The 24,156-nt window shown below is 46.7% G+C and overlaps 1 protein-coding gene across 3 annotated transcripts in view; it reads left to right on the top strand.

Moving 5' to 3' along the window:
• Window positions 1-24,156, top strand: part of iqsec1a (IQ motif and Sec7 domain ArfGEF 1a) — a 76,841-nt gene that overhangs the window by 14,084 nt on the left and 38,601 nt on the right. For 2 of the 3 annotated variants that reach the window (XM_076166397.1, XM_076166401.1), the window contains exon 3: window positions 3,731-3,838. In XM_076166397.1, coding sequence (XP_076022512.1) covers window positions 3,731-3,838 — 108 coding nt within the window. Of the gene's footprint in view, window positions 1-3,730; window positions 3,839-13,857; window positions 14,876-24,156 lie in introns of those variants that run through there. The other variant, XM_076166398.1, reaches the window with a different exon arrangement.

Below are 24,156 nucleotides of genomic sequence, written 5' to 3'. Positions count from 1 at the left end.
AGGGTTTTTGCACGTCAGCTGTTTTCATTTAAGTGCAGCAATTACAATTTACTATCAATTCTAATAATTGAACAGATGCCCAGAGTCGCCCAAAGGGACTCTCTGAGCAGCAGAGGACGGCTGCTCGTCTCCTTCCCTTCTCACCTGGTTTGGCCCGTTCACACTCTAATCTCCTCCACGACGCGATAAAGGCTTTGAGCTGGAACCAGTTTAGATTTGGACGATAGGTGTTCCAGGATGGTTTGGACTTTTCCGTTCAGCATCACTGGCAGAAGAGGTTCGCTTTGTGTTTCAGTCAAGGCACTGGGCAGCACTGTCACTCCCACCGCCTCCCCCACTGTGTTAGGAGTGTTTGTTGGTGTGTGTGAGTATGTGTGTGTGTGTGTCGGAGCTTCTCTACAATACACCCCCCTGCTCAGTCATCCAGGGAGCAGATAGCCTTTTCAAAATTGGACTGCCTGTATCTCCCCTAATGCTTCCCCCAGACAGATATGGATATAGTATCAGCACAGTACTGTATATTGATGTAAATATTCAGCAGCAACAAACGGCTAAAATTAACCAACCGTGAATCACGTTCACCTTGGCTCAAAGTTCTGCTTTGTAGACGAGCCCAGGCGCCGTTTAAAAGCTCTGTAACTGGCAAATTGGAACATTACTGCTGTACACAAATGTACTGAACACCTCCAGACACATAAACCTCTCATAGTGTTAATATGCAACACCATGTTACAACTGAGCCCATTAGAATTTGTGTGGGTTACATGGTTCAGTAGCTTTCATTATCATTAATAATGGAAAAGTGACTGGCACAGGGGCTATAAATTAATAAATCCCAATCCCACTGGGTTGCTTTGGGTTGGTGCGATAAAAGTGTGTGTGCGTGCGTGCGTGCGTGCGTGCGTGCGTGCGTGCGTGCGTGCGTGCGTGCGTGCGTGCGTGCGTGCGTGCGTGCGTGCGTGCGTGCGTGCGAAGAGGGAGATCGGCCCTCTTGGTGCTCCGGGATTATTCGTTTACACACTCACACGGTTAATGAGAGAGGAATAACAGCATGGCAGTGCTTAATTGGTCCACTGTTCTGTAATCAGAATGGATGGCTTCATTCAGACGTGATTAGAACCCCGGACGAGAGATTCAGACGAGGCGCTGAACAGCCCCGGTGACCCGCTTTCATTGGATTGTTCTCCACTGAATGTCTGATGATAAGAAGCTCGCCATTCCCCCCAGTGCGGCTTTTTTTTTTGTTGCACCGCAGTCATTCACAAGCCCAGACTTGCTCATGACAAAAGGCTCCAGCTGAGACACTTTATCACACTGATAGCAATGAGAGTGGATGAACAATGTTCCTGTCCATTACTGAATAGTTCCTAAAAGTGGGCTTGTGCTCTTGTAATTTATAACCACACGCTTTTGCCAAGTGAGCCTGTGTATAGTGATGGATAGGCCTTGTTTTATTTGGACTGTCTTAGCAATAAAAATTTTACATACTCATGACTTTGGGTATTGGGAGCTGTGCACATTGATTAATGAACATGTTTGGCCTGACGTGAGAATAATTCGAGGCCGGAATAGATTGCTGAAGAAGTGCTGCAGCAGCTGTTTGGAGGTATTTTGAAAAAGCCTCGCATGGGGTCTGAGGGTTTTTATTTCTCTCTATACCCATCAGACATTGGGCACAAACAGGGAGGGGGATTATGAAGCGTCCCCCGTTAGAATAGTGAGGAGAATGAAGAGAATAAGGCTTAGCCCGGGCTGTCGCTGCAGAGGTCAAGCTCTTTGTGACGGCAGCGATGGAAACAACGGTTCACGATCACTTTAAATGCGGATTTAGGCCGAGTGGTGTAAAAAAACAAAGCACGACAAGACACCAGAGGAAAAAGGCTTACAAGTGTCAGAATGTCTTTCTTCTTCTTTGACGGGGCTGAATTGGACTTGTGGGATTTGAACCTAAAAAGCGTGACGGCACACTGACTCGTTTTTCTTCAGCGCCGTCATCGCCGTGGCGTACCGCTCCTCTACATTTGGATCACGCGAGCCCGTCGTTTCATTCACTACCTCTTGTTGCCATGGAGAGAGAGAGATGCTCAACTTTGATGGGTAGTTGTCCTTGTGCGAGTTCCTTTTGTCTCACCATGTGTGCACACTGGATTCCAGGTCTTAGCCGCGCGTCATTCTGATAATAACACAACCCTCCCTTGGAAATATGCTTCAGCTCGGGGCTTGCAGTGTAAAGCTTTGAAAAAAAGAAGGCAATAACAAAAGACGGCGTATATAAACCCAGAACATGTTCTAGTTCATAGTGCTGGTAAAGAACTGCCATTTTTATGAACTGTGGGGTTTCGTGCATCAGTCAGACGCACTGCCGGGCCTGGAAACGGGTCTGTGACGCTGCAGCTCTGTCTGGGTAATGAATGGACGACAGGAAGAGGATTCAGACTAATTCAAGGCTCACAGCTCCCAACTCAGCCACAGCAGAGACATTAGCATTTGTGATATTAATAATTCATTATGCCAAAAGAGCAGCAAATGGCAGCGGGCATGATACCATAAGCTCTTGATATTTTTCAGGGCCTCATTGAGTGATGGCCCTCATCGTACATAAAGCCTCTATGAGTGTTTTGTTTTCTCACAAGGCACGACTGTGGACTAAAGGGGAAATCTACTTGCTTGATGTGGATTGAAGTCTGAATCTCCGTTGCTTTGGCTGCGGGACAAATGTTAATCCAATCCGCAATAATGTCTTCAACATCCAGCACATACATGCAGAATGCTCCCAACGCCGGCTATGAATGTCATTATAAGCCCGATCGCGCTCTTCGATGGAGACAGATGTGTTTGTGATGAACACCTCGGGGCCCCTGGAGAGATGGAAACTCCGCCGGTGTTGACTGCAAGTTGACAGCCTGAGAAATGTCCCCCGGCCCGGCTGAGCTAACAGCCCCGAGGTGGGAAAGCACAGGGAAGACCTGAACAGATAACAGATGAGAACGAAACGCCTCGGTGCTCAACGAGGGGACGGATGTCTGATCGGTGATCGGTGGAGGGTTCAACTTCTTTTTGTGCGGCCAAAGCAAAACGTTGTGTCCTGCGGTCTCGGTGGACATGAAACAATCTTAATTTCATCGTCAATTTGATCTGAAAATCAAACCCCAAAAAACTAATGATAAGCAAATAAAGAGTTTAGTTTGTTCTAAAACTAAGTGGCAGATTGAAGTACAGAACATAACCAATTACAATCAAACAAGTTTCAAATTAATGAACCCAAAGGCTGTTGAATAATGTGAGAAGTTGGCGGGAAAGAGAACATTCAGCAATGATTGAATGTGTTCAGCAGGGATTTAATTTTGCGTGGGTTGCAGTAAATGGACTAAAACATGAAAAACACTGGCTTGGTCTTTTTAAGTGGTTTACTTTAATGCCCCACAAGCTCAACTTTGCCTTGGTTTCTGCAGCCCACATTACTGCCTCGGCCTTGAGAAAATGGTGTGTGAAGTGTTTTGAAATCGATGGTGTCGAGTTTTCGCCTGCTTTGCTGTGGATAGCGTGAGGTTGTGGATGATTTCTCTGCAGTAATTATCCTCCCCCCCAAAAAAAAAATTGTTTATAAAGTCGTCTTCTCCTGACGGGGGAAAAACTTTTCTTCCTTTTCCGTCCTTTTTTCCACTTGGCCGTCCTTGTCAGCAACCTTTGATGTCACGTTTGCTAAAATCCGTTTTGTCCGTCCCTGTAGGAGACATGCCTCCCTACCTGTCCAAGTCACGGGGAATCCCGGGAGCTTGGCCTCGGCGGGCTGCAGGAGAGTCCTCCCCTGCCGCAAGTGGAAGTCGGCGTCCTTTGGGTACAGTAAGACTTTGTTATTGTTATTCGATGATGATGGTGATGGTCTGAGGTGCTCATTCTTGTCTGGAATGAAAAGAAAAGTAAAGAATGTCCTGTCTGAACTCAGGAAATTAACTTTTCTTTTAGCTCCATATTTCTGGCTGTTAGCAGCTGTTCTCAACCCGTCAAGGATTTATGACGCAGCGGTTCACTTTCCTGCACTATTGTCTGCAGCAATGCGTCCGTTGACCAAATGCACTGTAGAAGGAGCCAATTAGGCTTTGACATGATGAAATATGATGTATTTCACTGTGACTCCCCCATTAGTCTGCACCGAAGCCTGAGAGGGAGCCTCTTATAAAACGAGCCAAGATGGAGGAGGTGTGGTGTGTGTGTGTGGGGGGGGGATACGAGTCCACGCCAAGTGGGAAAGACTTTCAGCTTCAAAAGGCTTTCCGATACGCCTCCCTGTGCTTTGTGCTTCATCATCAAATAGCAACGTGCTCCTAATCCACAGCCCAAAAATAAATCCGGATGCAAACGGGGAGCGTTCTATTTTTAAGGAGTCCGCGTTCACAAGTTTCTGATGAGTAAGAACATCTGTGGGTGTCAGGAGACTTTCGGCAGTGTTACAGGAGTGATGAATGCTGTTTACTGGCTGATTAACGCCGGGGATGTGTGTGTGTGTGTGTGTTCTCCTGTTTGTTTTCTGCGCCATTGTAACTCATTTTCCCCAGCTGAAAGTTAATAGGTTAAATGGATCATGACAGCAAACACGGTGATGCCCCCCAATCCCAGCTTGATTGTTCTCTCATCGCCAACTCAGCAGCGTTGTTTGCCTTTGTTTGGGCTCAGCCATCTCGCAGAGACGTGTCACCATAATCAACCCCTAATTAGCGAATGAAAACACTGCCGGGGACGATGCCCTCATCAAATTCCATCTCATGGTGTCATCACAAGTTTGTTTTTAGTCATTAGCGTTTATTTCTCTTCCTTCTGTCCTGTTGCGGCGTGTGAAATTTCCGTGGCAGCCATTAGTGACAGTTTTAATCCTTATCTTGCTTATTTTGCATCTCTCTAAACTCCTAATGGAGCACAATGGTTCTGAGTGGGTGGCACAAACACTGACTGCATGCCCTCAGCACATTTGTTAAGTGGCAGTGTTGCACACACGCAAACGCACACACATACACACACAGACACATGCTCACGTAAATAAGCATGGTGTTCCTCACAGTGCCGGAGCAAAGGACAGGACTGAGTGGAACGTTTCACTGCACCCCTTTGTCAGGAAGTGGACATTTAGCATCGAAGGCTTTGGCCGTCATTTCCTTCATCGTCCAGTTGACGGTTGCGTAATACAGGGTGGCAAAGGTCCCGGGCCAGATCTGAACACAGGATGTCGCAGCCCGGCCTCACAAGCTATGCGAGCCTCTTAGTGAGTGATTGATCTCCCTGCACAGTTGTTTGTGGGTGGAAGGCGGGGGGGCGGGACACTCTGAGGGGAATGAGGGAGAGGAAATATTTATCAGTCTGCTATTTAATGCGTCAAACATTTCAGAGGCTTTTTCATCCTACGCTCCATCTATGTAGATCCAGTTTGTCGTGCTCGTTTAGAAGCTTCATTAATTTCTGCAGATTTTGGAAGCCGAGGCGAGGATGGCGGAAGGAATGAATGGCGTCGGTAAGCAACACGGGAAAAGCAGGGCCCTGGCTCGCTCAACATGCTCGGAGCCGTCTCCAGGGACGACCAATCACACTCAGAGAAAGCAGAATAGCTGCTGGACTGTGATGGCAGTAACGGACCCAAGGGACCCACTGCAATCCTTACTTTTACTGTATGTTTTTCCCTTTATCTCTCTCCTTCCTTCCTTTGCCCTTTTCTAATATTACCTTGTACCTCGTCTCTCTCTCTCTCCCTCTTGCTCTCTTTCTCACGCCTCAACGCATCGCTATCACGTGCCAGCAGGCCAAGCTTTAGTACCATAGAGGCGCCGCGATCGCCCCGGTGTTGTATCTTATTTCCCATACGTGTATATTTGAGTCAGTGTAGTAACTAATGATGATGTTGGAGCACTGTTATGATGACTCTGCCACTATGGCTGGCCAGATGATCAACAGAAGCCGCAAAGTGTTTATTACCCGAGGACTCCCAACAATAAGCCCACAAGCGGTTCGATTAATTGTCTTCGCTGCGCTGCCACGGGGGTGCAGTCGCAAGCTCATCAAAAATGTTCCGAACACAAAGTTTGTTCCTCCAGGATTTGTGATTGCAAGATATGCCCGGCCCCACCCCCACCCCCTCCCTCGTCTGCACCCCCCCCCCCCCACCCCCCACCAGCCTCCCTCCCTTATATAACAGACACACACTGGAGATTTAGTATTAGGGAGCAGAACGGCCTCACGTATAGATGAAGAAGAAGAGATCTGCGCACACTAGAAATCAAATCTACTTGTGATTTATTTGCGCGGATAAACATCAGACTTTGCAGCAAAGCGTCTGTCATCATTCCATAAATCAATAACCAGAGATTGATTGGTCCTGAAATCAAAAACATCCCATCCAGTGTAGAGTCACGGTGTGAGAGGGAGAGCTATAAGGGGAAATGTAGCATGCAGTGTAGTTTTCATGAAGATTTGGGGAATTTTCGAGGAAATTGTTGTGAGAGCATGCAAGGTTCGTTTTCAAGGAGTTCACTCGTCATGTCAACCCGTGTCACTTGTCACATCAGGCGTGTGTGTGGGTGTGTGTGGAGTCAGAACACCGCACCGCATACAGGATAGGAGGAAGACAGACAGACAGTCGGGGAGCAAAGTGTGTGTGCATCATAAGGGAGCTGAACTTCTACCGACAAGTAGAGGATTAAACTAAGTCAGAGTTGACTAAGTTAGTGAGTCACACACTTTCTGAGCCGAACGGAACCTTGTGCATGAACAGAATCATATTTGGTGCAGATTTTTTGAATTCCTTTTCTTTAACACATAGAACATCTCCATAAATCTCTGCAGAATGTTCCGTCCAGTACGTTGAGGCTTACACACTTCCGTCGGTGACCGAGTCTGAATCAGTGTTTGTCGGTGTGAGTGGCTGCTTGTACTGTAAGATAAACTCCCAGCACAAAAGCTCATTAAGTCTGCGATTGCACTCTGCGGCCCTTGAATTAAAAGGTCTTGACTCAACAAATTGCCAATGGGTGGAGATGGTCTTCAATGTTTGATTAATGGTCACCGTCCCTGTGCCGACTTCCCAGCAGCTCGGCCCCCTCAAGCTCTCTCTCTTTCCCCCCCTCTCTCTCTCTCTTTCCCTCCCTCTCTGCTTTATTTCCTCCCTTGTCTCCTCTCCCCTCCCGCACACATTGTTTTGAACACTTCTGTCCTTTTATATTCTGCGGCTTTACCTGCGGTCATCAGTATTTTCCCCGTGTCCTCCGCCGCCGCCATCGGTCCCCCTCCTGCCAATCGCCTCGTTCCTCTCCTCACGCCGCACTTCACGCAGCCATAAAAACGAGAACCAGCGGTGACAAATATTCCCGACTCTCTGCTATACGTGACTCTGCAGCGGCAGTAGTGAGGGATGAACGCTTAGTAAGTGTTTGCATCAGGGTGACAAAGTGAAAGTGGAGCAGTCAGCCAGGCCAGCAGGGACGCAGGACTGCAGCTTTATTGTGAGACGTGTTGTAATTCCTCTGTGCCCATCCGCAGCCACGTGGCACCCAAACGCACAGTGTGAAAATAATCTGACGCGGGAATATAAATGACCTCATCAGTAGAGAGGAGACAACTTCCTCCATCAGGGGGCTCGCTGCTATTAACCCCGAGGAGAAAAGGTGTGTATTGAACGATGGAGATAGTGGAGGAGGGTGTGTGACGCCTTGCGCCCTCGCCTCTGTATTCATCGCCTGCAGCTGCCTTCTAGTTCAGTCCTGTCCATAGTGTCTGCTCTCATTGAACCCAGCTCCAGGCTGAAGGAATGCCTTTAAATACCCACGATGCACTGCTGTCCCTCCCTCCTCGCCTCACGCCTCTGTTCATTTCATTCTCTTACCTCCAGACGTTCTCTTTCTGTCTCTTCCCCTCTTCCTCCACTCAGTCAAAATGCAAATGCGACCCCTGCTCTTGTCCGTCCCGCCTCCGCAGAGCTTACCGTGTCTCTCTCTCTCTTTTACGATCTCCGCGATTAAGGAAACGCTTCTGACGTGATTAATAGACACAAGGTCAATGCTGGACAGAGTTGAGGTTGAGGTTTGAGGGTCAGGGCATCGTGTAAATCTTCCTGCGCCCGTTTACATCCCTCTGTTAAGGCTCCCTCGGTATTACCACACGGCCATAAAGCTTTAAGATTGCACCGATACTGTGCTTCCGTTCTGGGTTCCGATTTGGCATCAGAGCATCGGTACAGATATGAAGCCAGAGCTCCATTTCACGTATAAATAATTCAGATTCTTTATGATCTTCATTACTTTGAATGGCTGTTTCTGAACCCGTGATTATATCCAGGCCCCCTAATAATAACACTGCACAGCCTATTGATTCCTGGGAACAGCCTGCCTTCCCGCCATCACAGCCCCCCAGTCTGCCCATTGTGAGCGGCCAGTTGTGTTATTTGCTGATGGTTGGACACAGGAGAGCAGCAGAATGACACATTTTCATGAATTCTTGTAGCGCGTTTGTCATTGTTGGCAGTTTGCTCCGGTATCGCTGCTTCTCTAAGGCCTTGAAACTATGTAAGGTCAATTTTGAAAGGGCTTAACAACAACAGTAAACATTTATTGTGCGCGCTGGCAAACACTCTTTGGCAAATGAAGGCACAGTTGTTGTGCGGAAGAGTTATCGACGGTTAGAGGAAAAAAAAGCAGTAATGAAAGTGTCCTGCGTTCCCATTCTGTCTTTATTGGCTCTTTTTATTTACAGCTGTTCATCATGTAAAAAATTTGATTCCAGCAGATCGGAAATCACAGCGGCTGCTTTTGTTTTAATGGGCCTATGAAACTCAGGGGCCCACTTCCATAATGCGTGTGTGAACCCTTGGGAAAGCTGGCGGTTGTCTTTGATGTTCGGGCCCTTCTGTTTTGTCGTCACGTTAATTACCGACTCCACGCTGCGCCGCCACGCCGGAACGCTGGGAAGAACGGGGCCACGTGGCTCATGATACCAAGACTCAACTCTCCATCTATACCAGCCTGCTGCTGCTGTTTATGCTTTAGGAAAGGCGAGGAATGAGGAGATAGAATGTATGTGAACTGTCATTGTTTAGCATCCAGGCAGCCAATGCGACACATTAACAGTTGGGAAGCGTCGAGATCCAATACAGTAAAGATTGGCCAGCGCTGAGCCGCGGGGGGGGATTGGCTGTGTTTGCATGCAGCTTCATTCTGTACTATTTAAAGAGCGTCTGCTTTTATCAGACACGTCGCTGCTATTCTATTCCTCCATATTCCAACAGTTGTAAAAATGCGCTGTGTGTTTACAAGCAATAGTCATAATGTTGCTGTTTTTCTGCTCATGATTTATTGATTCATCCATCCTCCAATAACCCCCCCGAGTGTGTGTGTGTGTGTGTGTGTGTGTGTGTGTGTGTGTGTGTGTGTGTGTGTGTGTGTGTGTGTGTGTGTGTGTGTGTGTGTGTGTGTGTGTGTGTGTGTGTGTGTGTGTGTGTGTGTGTGTGTGTGTGTGTGTGTGGTTGTTCCAGGAGTCCAGGCCGAAGCACAGGAACAGGACACACTCATTCACACACTGATGGGTCATTTCGTAATTCACATAACTCATTACAGAAATTGGCCCCGGGTGGATTTGATCCCAGGACCTGGCAGCGCTATAAACAGCAAACCACACCGAATTATCACACCCATCAGCAAAATCCATGTCATCACACTCGTTTAAAAAGTGCTTAATTCAAAAATGGAGATTGCGGCGGATGACATAAAGAGGCTCGAGGAAATTCCGGCTCCGTAAAGACGAAAATGAAGACATTCTAACATTCTCACAAGAAATACACACAGATGCTACATTTCTGCACACTTGAGCGGATTCTCGCCGCAGCGTGTTTATGTGTCAACGTGTAAGATTACCACGACTGGGTAATTAGCAATGCGAACCAGGATGTCCTTTGACACAAAATTAACACTGTACTGAACACACAACTCCTAGTGGGAATACAGCTGCAACCTTCATCCCCTCAATCACGTTTCAATCAATAAGCCCTTTAGTTATTGCAAATCAATTTATCTGGGAACACAGTGCAATTTGAAAAAATGATTTTCTAGGAGGGGGAGGGGGGCGGGGGGGAGAAACTGCACCCTCTATGCATGACAAGCATACACTGCATTTTGTTTGTTTTGTTTTTTCATATAAAGGTATTAGTTTGTGCAGTAGCTTGAGGATGAACAAGTACAGCAGTATAGTAAATGCGTCCCATCAGCAGTAATGAAAAGACACCAGCTGTCTGGAGACGGTGCACAGGTGTTGCATTCGAGACCAAATCATCTCTGACATCAGTGTGATTCTTTGGAAGCCTTTCGGTGATACAAGCTCCATCAATGCACCCCGAGCAGTGCGGTGGGAACATGTGGGAGCGCAGCATCCTTTTTCCCTCCCACAGCCGACTCGCTTTTCACAGCATTACCCGTGGCCACATTGCCCGGTGAATTAGATTTGGTGGGATTAGTGATACTGCGTGGCTGCATCACATATCTTATCCTTTCATCAGCTCCGTGCCACAGTAATATCAGACGGAAAGGGCCTGGGAGCACTTCAGATGCATCTCCCCCAAGCCGATGGCAGGCATTTGCAAATCCATAGCTGTGTATCGCCGCTCGCGTAGAGCAAAGGGAGGGAGGGAGACGAGTAGTACGCTTCTCCCCAGGAAATGAGCACAATCACTCCTTCGCAGCTGCTTTTTACTCAAGAGGAGGGATTTTTGTCTGTTTGTGTGCGGCGTGATGAGGCTGCATCTGTATGGATCTGTTTGTGTGTGTGTGTGGGTGAAAGCATTGGTGAGCGAGGAGCAGGCAGTGCAGCTCAAAGTACGACAAAGGGATTAGATTGCACTTGCTTTTCAAATTAGGCCTAGATGCTGCACAGTATGGTGTTGATAACACACCGAAACATCCCTTTCATTTAAGATGAAGTTGCACTGTATCGACAATATGTATGATTATAACCAGCAGATTGACGTAACAATAAAGATCAGTCATTTAGGTTATTAATGACACAAGATAAATCGGCGTTATGTGCCAAGATTGATCCAGACTACCAGTGAAGGCGTCTATGCTTACTCAAGCTGATAAGTATTATGTACAGTGCCTTAACTTTTTGAGCAATCACGATTTTAGGGGATTGCAGAGAAGAGGCTCAGCAGAGTCCCGGGGGATGAAGAGAGGAGGCTTTGTCCCCACTTCAGTTAGATCCTTTGTTTGGCCTAGTATGAGAGGCCTGTCTGTCTACTGTCGTCCCCGATGTGTCCTCAGGCTTTAAGCCAACTTCAATGACAGAGGGAGCCTTTCCCTCTGCCAGAGAGCCTCAGCCGAGTCTGTGCCGCCGTCGCTACGAGCCGTAACTGCAGCGAAATGAAACTCAGCTCATACCCAGAGTGGAGTGGAAGGGTCATGATCTCACCTTTTTTTCCCCCCTCTCAGCTGTTGACACTGATTGCAGCGCTTACAAAAATATTATTATGGAACATTTGCACAGTTATTTTCAGTCCGAGCAGGTTATTGAAAACTGAACATGTGCTTTGGTTGTTATTAAGAAGGCTGGAATAACACAACAGGAGCTACTTTTGCCCCTTTACCTCCTCAGATGTGTAGATTTAGAGCATAATCTGTATACATTTGCGTCCATTCTTTCGATTTAACGCCAGAAAACGTTATTCATCTTCCTTTCCCTTGACTTAAAATAAACCAATTAGTGAATTACACACGTATTGTGTAGTTGTTGTTGTCTGTATGAGCTAAATCGAGCATGTAACACGTGCTTTGCTTCAGCAGCTCTGTCTCATGGAACCTTTCCTGAGGGACATGTTTTCCCTGCTTCAGTAATAGTATTGATCGCTTCAGAGTGGCAGCATTGTTGATAGTGAAGAGGTGATACAGTGCCATCTTGTGGCCCACAGCTCTCACCGCTGTGGTGAATGTTTGGTTCTCCCTTTCTCTTAAACATTGTGGGGAAACTCTCTGACACCAAAGGGAACGAAGCCAACCGCAAAGATGACCAAAGGAAGGAAGCTTGAAGGGTGAAAGTGCTTTAGTCTGTAGAATATGCCAGCAGATGTCAGGAAATTCTAAAATCTGTTATTTTCAACTCTAGCTTGAGTTCTTGTTTCACAGTTAAATCTACAGCATATAGGCATTGGGATGTTCAGCATAAATGTGGAAGTGAATCTGGGCCAGCTGCAGCTCCGCTCTATTGATTTTCTTCTCAACCATTTTAGATCCAGTTGAAATTCCCCATTCATCCTCCTCTCTAAAGCTATTGGCATCCTGCTTCGTATCCAATATGCTATCAGACCGATTTGCTGCATGTGACTTACGTGCTCTGTAAGAAATCTCTACAATTGGCTGCTTCTTCACGAGGTCACAGGAAGTGCATGTCGAGGAGGTCCGGCCTCACACATGCCAACACTTTACCAACGTGTGTATGTCTGTGCCCTATGAGTGTGTGTTTGTTTGCATATCGCTGGGCCGGCAAGCCTTCCGCGCACCCGCCTACACAGAACCCTACAGCACGGCCAGCTGGATCAAGAGGGGCCATATGGTGACAGAGGGGAGAGGGCGAGAGAGCGGTTGGCACCAGCGGGGCAGGAGGAGGCGCAGTACATCTTAAAGGCCACACGGGAACATGTGCCGGCGCGTGCTGCTCCGCCTCGAGCAGAGGAGGAAACGATAAAAGATCATTTGAGGCTTTGTGAATCTGTGTGCGCCGCTCGTGATGTATTCTTGAAACCATGAATGTAAGGCTATCTATCAATCTGACAGAGCATCTTGCTCACCGCACTCCTCCTCCTCTTCCTCCTCCTCCTCCTCCTCCTCTGTCTCTGCATGTGCCCCGACTGCTAATACTTGGTCCTGGCTTTGCTGATAAGTGGGGGGGACAGAGTAGATCTCACCACCCCCCCCCCCCCACCCATTTCTAGAGGGAATATACTGGTCGTACATTTTACAGAAACACTCCTCAGATTTGGTAATGTGACAGACAAGAGGCCAAGTTCATGTCACGGTGGAAACACGAGGCTCTGTCTTTATGTGACCGTGACTACACAGCAGATACCAAATTTCACGGGGATCTGACCAGCAGAGAAGAAATTTGGGAGGAGGAAATATACAAGTTTTCCACCGCAAGTTCACGTAAACACACGGCGGCGTAGCAAAGACATTAGCATGTTCGAGCTTGACGGGGAAGAACACGTGGGCTCTGTAATTAGACGGTACCAACAGCTTTAATTTGGAGGAGATGACGCACTGGTGCTTTTATCCCTTAAACAAATTCATTAACAAAAACACAAAGGTCTCTAAGCCGTTAGTCACCTTAGACGTTAATAGTCAATACATCGACGGCTCTTTGTGCCATGGAGTCTGCCTGGGATGAAACACATCCTCCCCTGGAGAATGTAAGCCATCAGTTTCTGTCTCTAGCCCACTGTGTGTGTGTGTGTGTGTGTGTGTGTGTGTTGGTGTGTACTGTTCTGGCTTTCTATTGTCTTGATGAGAGCTTGTTTCCATAGACACTTACCTAGCTACCTTCCTGTTTTGGATGATGTTACCAGGTGAGGGTGTCAACAACAATACCATCAATTTCCTTTGTAGAGGCGCTTAAGCTCACCAGCGGGGTGTGTGTGAGCGAGTAGAGTGTGTGAGCGAGTAGAGTGTGTGTGTGTGTGTGTGTGTGTGTGTGTGTGTGTGTGTGTGTGTGTGTTTCAATTCTTTTTGATTCATTTTCCTTTTGAATGCTTCAGTTTTCCTCCCTGAATTAACACAGAATTGTTATTACTGTTGCCTTATTTATTTCTTCTTCTTCTCTGGTTTCTGCATACTTTGTATTTATGATGCAACGGCTGTGCAAGAACGTAATAGCTTCATAATGTGTCTGCCAGTGTTGACAGCAATACTATAGTGTGTTCTGTTTGACAAATAACACATTTGTAATTATGGTTGATGCCGTTTTCACATCATCCCCTCTCTGTATTTTTCCTCATCGGGGCGTCGGAGCGTCTTCACCTTTTCCACACCGTCTCACATAAGCCCAGAAAGCCTCATCTGTTTTGAAGGCACTACAGAAGAGTGCATTGATTCCAGATGAGAGAAAGATGGGGAGGTGAAGCGAGGGGGTAGAGTGTGTGAGAAGAAGAGAAATGGAAAAGGAGGGAGAAGGAGAGCGAGAGGGAGAAATGGCATGATAATGAGCCCTACCTCTGACACATCCTCCTGTTTCTATGGAGACCAAGGAGCCAATCGTGTGGCCCTGCTGAGGACTGTACTACTCAGAGCGGAGGAGAGGGTGGAGAGAGGTGTGTGTGCAGATGCTCGTCTGTGTTTATGGGAGGGAGTGAGATTTCCCAGCAGCCCTCCTGCCCCTCGTGTCCTCCCCGTCGTGGTTTGGAGTGTGTGTCCACCCGTGGCCTGACCTTGGCGCCGCAGTAGAATTACCACTCGCCCGACATGCTGTTAAACAGAATTCTCTCATCATTGTAAAACAGACATCTCATCTTTCAATATTGGGCTCTACGGCACACACACACACACACCCCACCCAACCCCCACTCACCACCATCCTCTTGGATGCTCCTTGTTACATCACACACAGCTCTCTCTCTCTCTCTCTCTGGCAGCACTGTGTTTGTGACTGGGAGGGAGAGGGAGAGCGAGCGTGAGTGAGTAAGTGAGTGAGTGAGCTCGTGTGCGCACGCCGTCCCCACCGTCGAGTCCCATTGACCAGCGTACAGGATGGACAAGCCAAGCGTGTGGCGCGCTGTAGTGAGCAGCACTGACCCCCGGCGGACACGGGACCCCGGTCCTCTCCCCAGCAGACCGGGCTCTGCCATGGGCTACAGGCTCTACGACATGTGAGTAGCAAGGGTTTGGTGTTTAAGTGGTGGGATGAGGCGACCGGGCTCACCGGGGGGCTCTGGTTGTAGGTCATCATCGATGGAGACGGCGTAGTGGTCAGGGGGACTGTTGATAACGCAGTGTCAACCACTCCGGCGGGTTTGCTGAGTCACATATATCAGCCAGACTTCGCTGTGTCCTCTCCTCTTCTCTCATCCTGCCTTAGTAAACAACGTCTCTCTCTCCATGGGAGGGGCGGTGAGGAGGAACATAGACTTCTTTATGTGGATAAGGTGATGACATTTTACAGAGAACAATGACTGCCATGTGCTTTCCCTTTCATGCTGATGAAACTTGAGTGTTTTTTCTCTGGTTTGGAGAGGCTGAAAGCACAACAGAGTCATGTGAGTTAGAGCTTTAGAGCGTCTGGTGCCTGAGAGAAATGACTCATTTCTTGGTGATGCTGTGACGGCTCCCATTGAACACACACGTTCCTCCCAAGCTGCACTGTATATGTGTGGATGTGTGTGTGTGTGTGTGTCTGTGTGTGTGTGGCTGTGTGTGTGTGTGTGTGTGTGGCATTTCTTCAATGCGCGTGTGCATGTGAAATGCGGCTGAGACAGTGCTGTTATTTTCAGGGTGGCGTTCAGCCTTGTAGTTTGTGTGAAATCTTGCGCCTGTACTCCCTTTTTTTTCATTTTTAAAAGCTGCCAGAATGCAATGTGGGTAAAGTTAGATCAGTATTTCTGACTTGCAGTTATGTTTGGGCTTTATATGATTGATGTGTAAGGCATTACATAACAGAATCCGAGCCTGTGTAAAGGCATCTTCTGTATTTACGCCATCCACCCTTTCCAGGCTTATTTAGCTGAATAAGCGTTGTTTCTCAAAGCTGTTTTCCTCTGCAGAGGCATATTTAACTTTGTTGTTGTGTGTCACCTGCGCCAATGTGGACACAACGATCCTTCAACGCACTACAGCTACACACCAGTGATTACCTGGCAGGTGCAATGAGATTACCCGGGATCTGTCATCTTAATGAACAAGCGGACACCTTCACAGGCCCCTGATAAGTCCTTCACAGATGATCTGTTCCTATGAATGCACATTGCATGTATTAAATTAAAATGTATGCATGAGATTCTCAGGAAACAGGCTGGTGAATATACTTTGGCTGTTGCTGTTGCATAACCGGCAGTGGAATCAGTCTCCTTCTGTCTGCGGTTCACACTGTTTGTTGATGCTGCTCACATTGGAGAGGACCGCACCATCCTCTCCTGTGTCTGTGTCTATGTAGCTTCAATTTAAGGAGCATTTTATTAGTCTGGCGATGGTCAGGTAGCCAGGCTGAAGGGGGGGAGGTCAGGAAGGAGGAAATGTCCTGCAAATCAATAACGTCTTCAAACCTTTGCGGCTGTTGTTGTTGTTGTTGTTGTTACACGACACGGTAGCTACATTGTAGAGTGACGCTAATTTGTTGGCTTGGACCGTCTCCCTAGCAGAATTGGGCGGCAGGACGTCCGTCTGGCCAGTGTTCCCTTTAATGAGGAGCTGGAGCCGGATGAGCCTGTTGTGTTGTAAATGTCGTTCCATCATCGGGCTGGCAGATCAGCGCTCCCCCGTGGAATTTCAATGCTGGGGCACATCACGCTGGAAGGCAGAGCGCAGGAAGTCCCCAGCTTAGCCAATGGCCTATGAGGATCGCACATCTCAATAGTTTGGCCCCAAGCAATGCAGAAGCAGCCCTGGGTCCAATACTGTAAGATAAGAGCATGTATATATGCATTTACAGTTTATCGCCTGCTGCCCTGTCTGCGATGGAAGAGAAGATCTGCTCCTTGTCTGCTAGTGTGTGTGCAGTTTGAGACGCCTTTTATTGTGGAATTAAGGTAATTGGTTGTCATACAGTTTACTGGTGCAGAGGAACGTCGAGTGCACACCGGGGGAGGAATACAGTCTGTACTCTGACAGGAAAATCAGCATTTTGTAATCGCGCTGTACACACACGCACGCACCCCGAGTTGTCTGAGGGGTTTTCACTGTGTGTCTCTCCTAATGTCATAGGTCTGTAGATACTCGGCCTTTGTGCATATATGTTCCCTGTGATCCATTGCTTTCCTGCATAAACAGACTGAATAGATTGAATAATGATTTTGGCCAGTAACCAGCAATGGATTTTGCCCTTCATTGAGATAATGTCCCTCCTTCTCAGAGGGCTTTTGCTGTGTGTCGTGAAGTCGTTCCGGCAGGCAGGAATGCCCATTTTGCAATATTGGCTGAGAGGATTGTTAATCTGATGCTGCTGTTCAAGTGACGCCAGCGCTGATGAAAGTGAGAGTGCGTCACCGCCGCTGTAAAGCTCTGACAGCACATTTTTCAACATTCAGCCTCAACCCGTGACAACAAGGTGCGCAGACTGAGGGAGCACAAATACAACTGCCAGCTATGAATACACACATACTGGGGGGTGCATACCGCCGTAGCACAAGGCAGCAACTGCATACAAACTAAACATGCTGTCACTTCTCATAGCATCAGTGTGTGGGGGCATAATGCTCCAGTACTAATGCAGGAGTACACACTGCATGTAACTGCAGGCCTGTCATCATAATAACACGTCATTTTAACACTACGATGGCTAAAGATCAGTCTCCTCTGTCATCAATGACTACAGTCCATCTATGTAGTGGGTGTGATTATATCCATTACAGTGTCATGATTATTATTTCAGTCGTTATGTTCAGTGTCCATTGATCAACTGTTTGATCCATTTTTAATGGCTTTGACAGAGAGCGAGACGTTCACATCCGAGTGCGGAGCTTTGAGGCCGAAAGCAATATCGATACTTGGCAGCACAACTATTATGTGTAATGTATGAACCAGCAAAGTATTTCGTTTTAAAGGATGCATTCAATTCAGTTAGACTACAATACTAATTCAACTAAATTAGGTTGTGTGTCAGCTTAACAATAGTCTAGAAAGAACACTGCACATTGTTATTAGAATTGATATGAATACATTATAGAGAAATACAGTAATATTACTACTACAATAGAAAAGTTCTTTACATTGCAAACATAAATCCATATATAGTGTGAATAGAACATGAAGGTCGAATGTAGATGAAAATAACACATGATAAATGATTTATCCTCTGTTATTTCTACTTGATGCAGTTATATAAGACAACAAGACAAAACACGCTGAAGGTGTTGGCAGTGCTGTTGTATCTGCTGGGCTCTTATTCACATCCCGACGCTTCCTCCCTTAATTTGCTCCCACAACAGAACAGCGTTGACAGAACAGAGCATAAACTTGAGCCGAACACAGCGCCGCACACACACATAGATCACGAGCAGATTACCGAGGGATTCTGAAAGCGCAGGTGCAGCAGAGCTCCAAACACCCAGATGAGTCGCTGTGCTTACTTTACCTTTTTGTCCTCACCCACTTCACAGAATGGCTGCAGTCATTGATGACAGAGGACGGCAGCATGTTGTTGTCAGCTACAACAGCACGAACGTGACATAAACATAGCTCAGCTGGATCAAAAGCTGTCAGATGCAGGTTAAACTTTGAGTGCTGAGTGGTTATTTTTTCTAGGGGGCGGAGGATACATTTGGGTGAGCCGTGTGAATCATATGTGAGGCTTATGAAGAGCAGTGGGGGGGCTGCGGAGCTTTCAGGGGCACGTCTCAGTGAGCTGGAGTTTCCTCGGGGGAAAAGCTTGTGCTGATGCATCCGTGGTTTTGAAACAGCCCATAATAAGCAACTGCCTTTGCCAGCAGCAGCGTCACAAGCGACAGAGGGGAATTGGGTGCAAGAGGAATAGATGCATCTCCAGAACATTTTGTTCCTCTAGCAAAAGTAAAAACAGTTGGGAGGTTGTGTTTATCAGCGACCGTGTTGTGTATAAGAACCCTACCAAGATATCACTCAGCATGTTATCTGTTTGTTTTTGTTGCCACCATTTTCTGGCTATGATTTCATCTGTAATTGAAAAAAAATGTTCATCATGCTTCTGGCAATGTCTGCAGAATACATATGACTCATGCTTTTTTTAATGCATTTGTTTTGCTTTCATTACTCTGGAATTTGTCTGCACGCTTTATGTGCTTACTTCATCCACGCCACACTAATCCCCTCAGGGATTTAAAGTACAAAGTAGTATCATGGTCTTGTTTCTCTGTCACATGAGCATTGAGTGCTGCAGTTTTGATACATGCAGTCTGCAGTGTTGGATGTGTGTGTGTGCTGTGCTGGTATCTGGTGGTCCCGCAGTACAGTAAGTGTCCCCCTCCTTTTACAGGGATCACAGCGGTCTCTGTCACTTCTGTTGCCCAGCCTCAGGATATGAAAGGCCCTCAAGATAGCTGGCAGACATGGAGGATATTGGGATCCACCTCCACCCACAGAGGACCCCCCCCCCCCCCCCCCCCCCCCCCATCCCCCCGTTTCGTTCTTATTTTCTCTGTGTTTGTCTTTCTGCTTTGATACAAAGCCGATGCTGGAGGAATGAGTCTGCTCTGCTTATGGATTTCTTCTCCTCCTCCTCCCTCTGTCTCTCTCTTCTCCTGCTCTGTCTCTCGCCCTTCTTTTCCTGTTCCACCCTTCCTCTCTCTCCACCTACCTTCTGCATGGCTGCTTTTAGGCTGGCGGCTGAACAGCTGTACTTGTACAATCTGTGCGAAGCAAAAGCTTGCGCGTCATACAAACTGTGCTGTAACCTTCATGTGCCATTATCTCCCCAGAGCTCCTCTGTAAAATATGAAATGATGTTATCTGCCCTTCGCCTAAACTAGCATGTGAGTGAGATACTCTTCACTTCCCATGCCTCCCTCTTGACTTGTAATGGTATCTTCCAGTTGTCCGTGTCCTTGTAGTCTCTCCTGGCACGAAGGACTTCTTCTTTTTATTCCAAACAGAACAGAATCAAATAAGAGTAAAAGTTATCGTTTCATTTATCAGTCAGACACATACAAATAGTTCTGATTTGATACTATAAAGCTATTTTATGAATGATCCCATTTCGTTAATTGGTAAAGTATATTCCCTCTTTGCAATAATAAATGTCAAATCCTCTTTTGTCCATAATTCAATATAAACATGAGGGAAATGATGTCTGCCGTTTCTCCGCTGCTGTATGAATAAGATATAAATATGAATGCAGGCGATGTATCATGTTGATATTCTGTGAATGAATCAGCATGCCGCCCTCCCATCAGTTAACCTTTGAATTCCATGGGAGCTTCTCACATTGGCCACTAGGGGGTGAACTATTCTAACACATGCATTCAGCTGGGTTGTGCTGGACTTCATACTTGGTTATTATGGAGTATAGTTCATGAATTCCAGTTATGTTGGAACTGCATGATTTTTGTCAAACAGATTATTATAATTTGACATTGTGACTTCACTTTTCAATTCACATGATCACCATCCTGTGGCTGAAGAACATTTAACAAATATTAAATTCCATGAATAAGGAAACATTTTAGTATTTTCAAAATCCCACCATTTTTTTAATTTATCAAAATCTAATCCCAAAAAACTAAATGTGTAAAATAAGAAGAATAAACCTTTTGAACTTTTCTTGTTGGTGGGGCTATTTTACAGTTTGGTGTCAGTGGCTCCAGATTTTCCAAGTTTTCGTGTGTGAGACAGGAGCAACGTTATGTTACAACATTCCCTCCTTCCTGTACTGAAAGCTCTCTGTTGCTGAGCTGGTTGCTGGTATGCAGAAGGAGTTCTGTGCCAAAGCATACTTCTCCTGGAGGTTTCCCACCATTTCATTGGATCTTCATCATAGTCTGAGTGGCATATGATTAAATATACATGGATCTTTACCTTTTTACAGCCTATATATTATTTTTTTACGAGACAAAGTCTATAGAGAAGATAAAGCAGAGAAGCATTCCTCCTGTCGACCACATGCATCCATACATTATTTATTTACACCTTTATATAAACCTTTTGTGGTTATAATAATCTCTCATTTTCATATAATGTGATTAATTGTGCAGCCCCACTCTTCACCTTGCCCTACATCCTTCTCTTTATGATCTATGATGGTTATTATGCCTTATGTCATCTCCATTCATCTTCATCAGTCCACCTCAGAATGGATTTCTAGTTTGTGAGATGGCTAAGGAGCACTGGTACATGGGTCCGGGTCAGGGTTAAGGTTACAATCCAATCAGCTTCCTTGTAGGCGAGATGGCCTCCCTTTGTTAAACAGGCAGGAGTCATTTTCTTCCCCTGTCATCGTCATCTTCCTCTCTGTCCTTGCTCCACCTTCTCCCTGCATTGTTTTTGTTGCACAGCTCTCTTTTGCACATTATGCACCAGGCCTTTTCCTTCTATTGAGGTGTTTATTGACTGCACATCTCATCAGGAAATTCAAGTGGCATCTTATCAGTGATTGACTGTGTTAGTCATGAGAGCGCCGCTTCTGTACTGTTCAATATCAGCCAATAGTATCGGAGCACTTTGCATCAGGGGCAGCAGAAAACAAAGAGAGCTTGTCGCTTGGCGTTCCATGTGAGGTCATTTATTGTGAGTGATGGCCGGACAAATAAGATTATCTGACTTTTACAGGCTTTCTATCTGTAAAACATTGTGGATTTATATTGATCCATACACACCGCAATGGAGATTTTAGTCAGGAAGGAAGGAAATAACTCAGTCATATTTTTATATCCCTACCACAGATGAGCCATTGATAGCTATATGCCTTCAAATGGACAGCTGACCTTGACTTTGACCTCTAGCAGAAACGTAGTGGTACACTAGCTTTGGATGGTTTAAAGCACTGAACATCATAAAGTGGAGAGACTCACCAAGAATGATTGTGAGCGAGTCCACTCTTGTCTATCTCATAAAGCTGAAGATGTCATAAATATCAGGGAGATGGTGGTGAGTGATGTGTCACTGGATATGCTCATCCTTGTCATACGCTCAGAAGTGCTGCAGCCAAGCACGTGTTAACCCACCACTCGCCAAACAGTGCATGTGTAGGAAGAAGCAGGTGTTGTGTTGTGTGTTAAGTAGAGACTCTAAGCTGCATTCAACTTAGAGATGGAAGCTTCAATCACAAAAAGCAGTAAAACACTAATGGACATGAAATGGATTAAATGTTCACTCTATGTCCATTTCCTCACTAAATAATATCCCCAGGTGCGTGTGTGTGTGTGTGTGTGTTTGCTCGTACTTTGGGCTTTATCCTATAAAAACAAGTAATTACCAACTTATGTGTACTTGAATGAGAGCCATCTGTGTTTTATGCCAGTTAGCTCCGCGGTAATTGCTGGCCCTGACAGACTCAAGTGTGTCCTGCTCACAGATGGGGGGGGGGTCCGCCCACACTCACTACATCACATGCATTAGAAACAGGGAATATAAAAGTGTGTTTCATGTGTTATGAGCCGCACAAGTTAATTAATTGTCATCATGATGCACATTTGGAAAAAGCGAGAGTAGCCACTTTATCATGTTTAGTGGCGTTAATTGAGGATGTTGGCGGATTCAAACTCCAGCGTAAACAGACACTTCAAACAAACCTCACTTATTTTTAACTCATTGAAGAACAATTTTTGTCCACGCAAAGTGAGTTGAAAAGCGCAGATCCAGGCTCGGTCAGCTTGTGTTGTTGTTTGTGTGTGTGTGAATAGAGTCGTTACAAAAGGCTGATGAATGCCATCTAGATTAATTAATTCCTCCGTGTGGGTGCCGTTCGCCTCTTTGCCTTTGTGCCTCTGTATGTGTTGGCTTGGGAATCGTAGGACGCCCATCACTCGTCAGAGGAAACTGATCTGATTACTCCAATTAGTATGTCGACACGCAAATACACGCAAACTTTGAGCGTCTTTTTGTTTGATTGTGTTGACATTTTCAGAGTCTGGGTAAATATTGAGCATTTTCAGTGCTGTGTGTGTGTGTGTTTGGTCATTGACAGTGGCTGAATATTGATGAGAGGCCCTTCCACACCCCTTTTTCCCATGCCTGCTGGGACTGGGTGGCACTGCAGAGTCTGGCACTGCATCTCAGAGACAGAAGAGAACAGCGCTGTGCTTGTGTTCAGTGCAAAGAACAACGTCTTAGAGCTGCAATGTGCACTGCAGATCCAGGTTTGACAAAGCAATGATGTCATAATCACAAAGTCAGTTTCACCTCTATTTTTCTTCACAACAGCCATAATCTCAGTTCACATAATTCCACTCTGATGACCTGAAATAAGAATAGCCCAAACATCAAACCTTGTATTTATTTGATGAAGGCATATGTATAAAATCATGTGGTCATACAACATTGCAGCAGCCCCTCCCCAATGACAAGCCGACCAATCACAGCCTCCTTTGCACAGGCTTCCATTTGAAGCTTCAGTAGTACCGTAGTGTTGCCCAGCAACCAGAATCGGCACATTTCTGGGAGGTCCTGTGTGGATGGCAGCAGCTGTAAGAGGGAGGGAGGGCGAGAGAGAGAGCGAGAGACGGAGGGGGAGACTGAGGGAGATGAGAGGGGAGAGAGGGAGGCAGAGATAGGAGGAGAGAAGGTTCAGGATTCTACTGGAGAAGAGGAGGAGAGGGATGGTGCTAAGCTGAGGGAGAACCACGCTGAGAATGAGAGAAAAGACTTTGGTCGCTCACCTCGTCGGAAAGTTTGTTCTTGTAGCAGAGGAGGAGGTGAAGGAGGAGGCCGCAGACGATCCCCTGTTGAGGGCCGAGCCTGCTTACATAGAAAAGGTGACTTTAGGAGGAATCCTCTACCTCTCTCTGCACTCTGACACCTTCCCGTACCTGTGCCTGTGTTGGAGCAGCAGCAACTGCAGCTGTCGTCATGACGTCTCAGAGGATCCATGGCTGACGTACTCTGTGGAGGGACAGGCACAGACGAAAGAGTGACTGACCTGGATAGAAGCTAAACGGAGCTGAAGGAGTCGGCGACACAGAGCTTATTTAGCTGAGGCCGATCCCAAGCTTTGACTCGGTCCAAATCCAGTCTTGACACGTGCCGATTGGGGCCTTGGTGTCCTGGGTTGGGTCGCCTGAGAGAGATCCGGGGGTGATGAAGTTGCTCTGGGTCGGGTAGAGCTGTTCAGAGGAGGGCGGGATCCCACATCTGCAGCAAGGATTCACTGGCTGAACATACGTGCGAGGACCCGAGCCCGTCGTGCCATGGTGCCTTTTGATCCGAGACCTTTCCCATGGGCGCCGCACTGTCCTGTTGATCGTCTGCTGTGAGAAGAGACTTAGCTGAGGATGTGGAAGTTCAAAGCGTTCTGCCTGGATTACTGGCACGT

This window comes from Genypterus blacodes, unplaced genomic scaffold (assembly GCF_046128005.1).
Source record: "Genypterus blacodes isolate CSIRO-AG114 ecotype Tasmania unplaced genomic scaffold, CSIRO-AGI_Gbla_v1 ptg000156l_1, whole genome shotgun sequence".
Lineage (NCBI taxonomy): Eukaryota > Metazoa > Chordata > Actinopteri > Ophidiiformes > Ophidiidae > Genypterus > Genypterus blacodes.
This window is presented reverse-complemented; position numbering and strand designations above follow the sequence as displayed.